The 2991-nt window shown below is 38.2% G+C and overlaps 1 protein-coding gene across 1 annotated transcript in view; it reads left to right on the top strand.

The window, feature by feature from the left end:
• Positions 1-473: 473 nt before the first annotated feature.
• LOC113940556 (complement factor H-related protein 3-like) overlaps positions 474-2991 on the top strand; it is a 3762-nt gene continuing 1244 nt past the window's right edge. The window contains exon 1 of the mRNA XM_027631711.1: positions 474-668. Within this exon, the coding sequence (XP_027487512.1) occupies positions 548-668 (121 nt within the window). The 5' untranslated portion in view covers positions 474-547. The remainder of the gene's footprint in view (positions 669-2991) is intronic.

Here is a 2991-nt window from a genome sequence, read left to right as displayed (position 1 = left end):
CTAGAGACAAATAGGATTCTTTATTTGGAACTTCTTTCCTCTCCTGAACAGGGGTGTAATATAGTAAAAGACTTAATTTTCCATTGTTGGGATGCTGAGGCTCATAATATTGACCAACTTTAGCCACCATTTTATCTTGTCCTTTTATTTCACACTGTCTTTACCTAGGACTTTGTGGCTTCTTTTCTGACCGCTCACAAATGATCACAAGGAACAGGAGTACAAACCTTTTGCTATGACACCAAAAATAATAACAATATGTAACAGAAGGAAATAATTGAACCTAAGCAAGAATTATTTATGTGAAATATATACTTCTAGACACATATTTCTAAAGATTAATGCAATAGATAATATGTGAACATACTGCATATTCTACATGACTATTCTAGCAATGCAGAATTAGTAATGTTTCAAATATATCGACAGGGATGATGCTTCCAAAGGGCAATGTTTCTGGATAACAAAATGCACTTTGTTTTATTCTAAAGAATCATGTAAAGCACCAGAGGACATTTTGATTCACCACACAAATAAAACCGTGTTCATGCCTGAAGATAGAATTGAGTATTCATGTTTGGAAGGATATAAAACTGCAAATAACATGCCAACTGATACCACAAGGTGTGGCATAAATGGTGAATGGAGTCCAGCACCCGAGTGTCTCGGTAAATATTTTTGTGTTTGTTAATTAGCGTAACTCTGTATGCACTCTGTGAATCTTTTTTCTTTAAGACTTTCTTCGATTTTGTTCTAATCAGTAGCATTTCATGTACTTTCTGTAGGGTGTACATTATATATTAAAATATTTTGTCTTTGTGCAATGCTGACATTGCCCAATGGAGATTTTTATCCCAAGAAGGGTAAATACCCCAATGGAGATGTTGTGAAATTTACCTGTGCAAACAAATTTGTAAGAGTGGGACCTGCCTCTGTTCAGTGCTACTCCTTCGGATGGTTTCCGTCACCACCAGTGTGTAAAGGTAATTTTTCTGTGTGGTAGTTTGGTCTAGGCCTTCCTTGGTGACCAGTTTGTAACCAAGGAAGTGCCCAGAGTTACCCAGTATTCCCTACAATTTTTACGTAAGCCCGGGGTATAAGAAGAAAGAAGGAAAGGCCTTCGCTCTCTTTCCTTCTGGCGGCTGGGAGGTGCGGGTTTCCCTTTCCCATTTCCTTGTGAAATTGTATATAATTGTATATATAATTGTATATATATATATATATATATATATATATATATGTATATATATTTCAATTGTATATAACTGTAACATAAGTGTAAATATATTTATATATATTGCTTTAGCTGTCTCTCTCTCGTTTTGGTTTTTCTTGGTTGTTTATTTTCCCTCTTCTCCCTGAGGTTTGGGTGGTGGGGGGGGAGGACTTCTTGTGGTAAGGTTTGGAGTCTTGCCAGGGAGGGGAGGACTTCTTGTGGTAAGGTTTGGAGATTTGCCAGGGAGCCAGCTTCAAACCATATCATTCTGTTAACTTTATCGTAGTAGGAAATAGAATCATAGAATCAGCTGGCTTGGAAAGGAGCTCTGAGATCATCAAGTCCAACCCTTCTTTTTTTTTTTTTTGAAATCCAGTTTGTGTTTTCCCCCATTCCGTACTCCAGGAAAACCCAGTCCGTACTCTGGATAAAATCCAGTCCAACTTTCCCCTCCCCAACCCACCCCAAGAGGCCCCAGGTCCCCCTGACAGAGGCACCACAAGGTGCCAACCCCCCAAGGAATGAGGATGCCTTGGTCCTAAACACTTCTACAGACACCTTCTATAAGCCAGTCTTGCTCCAAAAGACAACCATCCTGCCTTTATCTCTAACAGACCAAGAACTAGGCTTCTTGGGATCATTTCATGGTGTTTTCCTATTTTGTGTGAAAGATTCTCAACAGCTGAGCTTTCAGTGTTGGAATTTCTGCGAGCTTTGGTTATGCAATATGAAGTTATGAAGTTCTGCAGTGACTGAAAGCCAGCTGGCAAATGGCTTGCACAAAATAGTAATCAGGTTATTGATCGTAATGTTTGAAAAATTATTTATTGTTCAAAGATGCATAAATAATGTGCAATATGGCAGCCAGGAGTGATTCAGTTGAGTAATGTTCGCTCTTACTATATCCTAAATGTCCTAAGTTTTGCCATTGCCTAATGTTGATACCTCTCAGATATTGTATCCTATGTTCTTTTTTCTAATCACATGATATTGAAGAAAAAAAAAGCTGGGCTGGAGATGGCACAGAACTGGACCCAAGCAAAAGAAGGATTTTCCTGTGAAATTCCTTAGCTTCATCTAGTAGTATGAATAAATTCATGCCGAAGGAAAAATATATACCTCTGTACTTATCCTTTTTAAGGCAGAGTACAACTTACTGGCATCTGAAAAGAGTTTCTTGTGCTGGTGCTACGCCCTTTCATGAGGCACATGGGCTTTCATGAAGCTTGAGAGGATAAAGGGACCTCATATTTCTGACTTCCCTTTCTTCCCACTCCATCAATTCCCTTAATAGGAGTTCCATTCACTCCATCAAAACTGAATTCCTTTAATATGCCCTATATATATCACTTGCTATGTGATTTTTAGAACACAGGTTGTTATTACTTGCAGAACTGTCAATTTTTATTTTTTTTTAAGAATACTGAAGTTGCCATCCTTGTAAAACATTTTTTCTCTTAAAACTGGGCTGGTTTTATCAAGCACTTTTATCATAGCTGGCATTGACAGTGCATGGAAGTAAGAGACATGAGTGATCTCCAGCCCAACATGAATCCAGATATTCAAAGGCGTAAATCAATGATCTGTTTAACCTGTTCCACTGATTTTTCTTAACTTTAAACAACAAATTCAATGTGTTTTATGTTGTACTTTACTGTGCTTAAAGTACTGAGTTCAGAGCATAGATTTGATCTCTTGATTTCAGTGAAGGCCAGAGGCTGTGGACCTCCCCCTGAAATTACCCATGGAAGTATTGCTGGTGGCTCTGAGGAACA

The sequence above is a fragment of the Corapipo altera genome, unplaced genomic scaffold (assembly GCF_003945725.1).
Source record: "Corapipo altera isolate COAL_440 unplaced genomic scaffold, ASM394572v1 61450, whole genome shotgun sequence".
Lineage (NCBI taxonomy): Eukaryota > Metazoa > Chordata > Aves > Passeriformes > Pipridae > Corapipo > Corapipo altera.
Note: the sequence above shows the minus strand (reverse complement) of the source record. Positions and strands in the feature narration are given on the sequence as shown.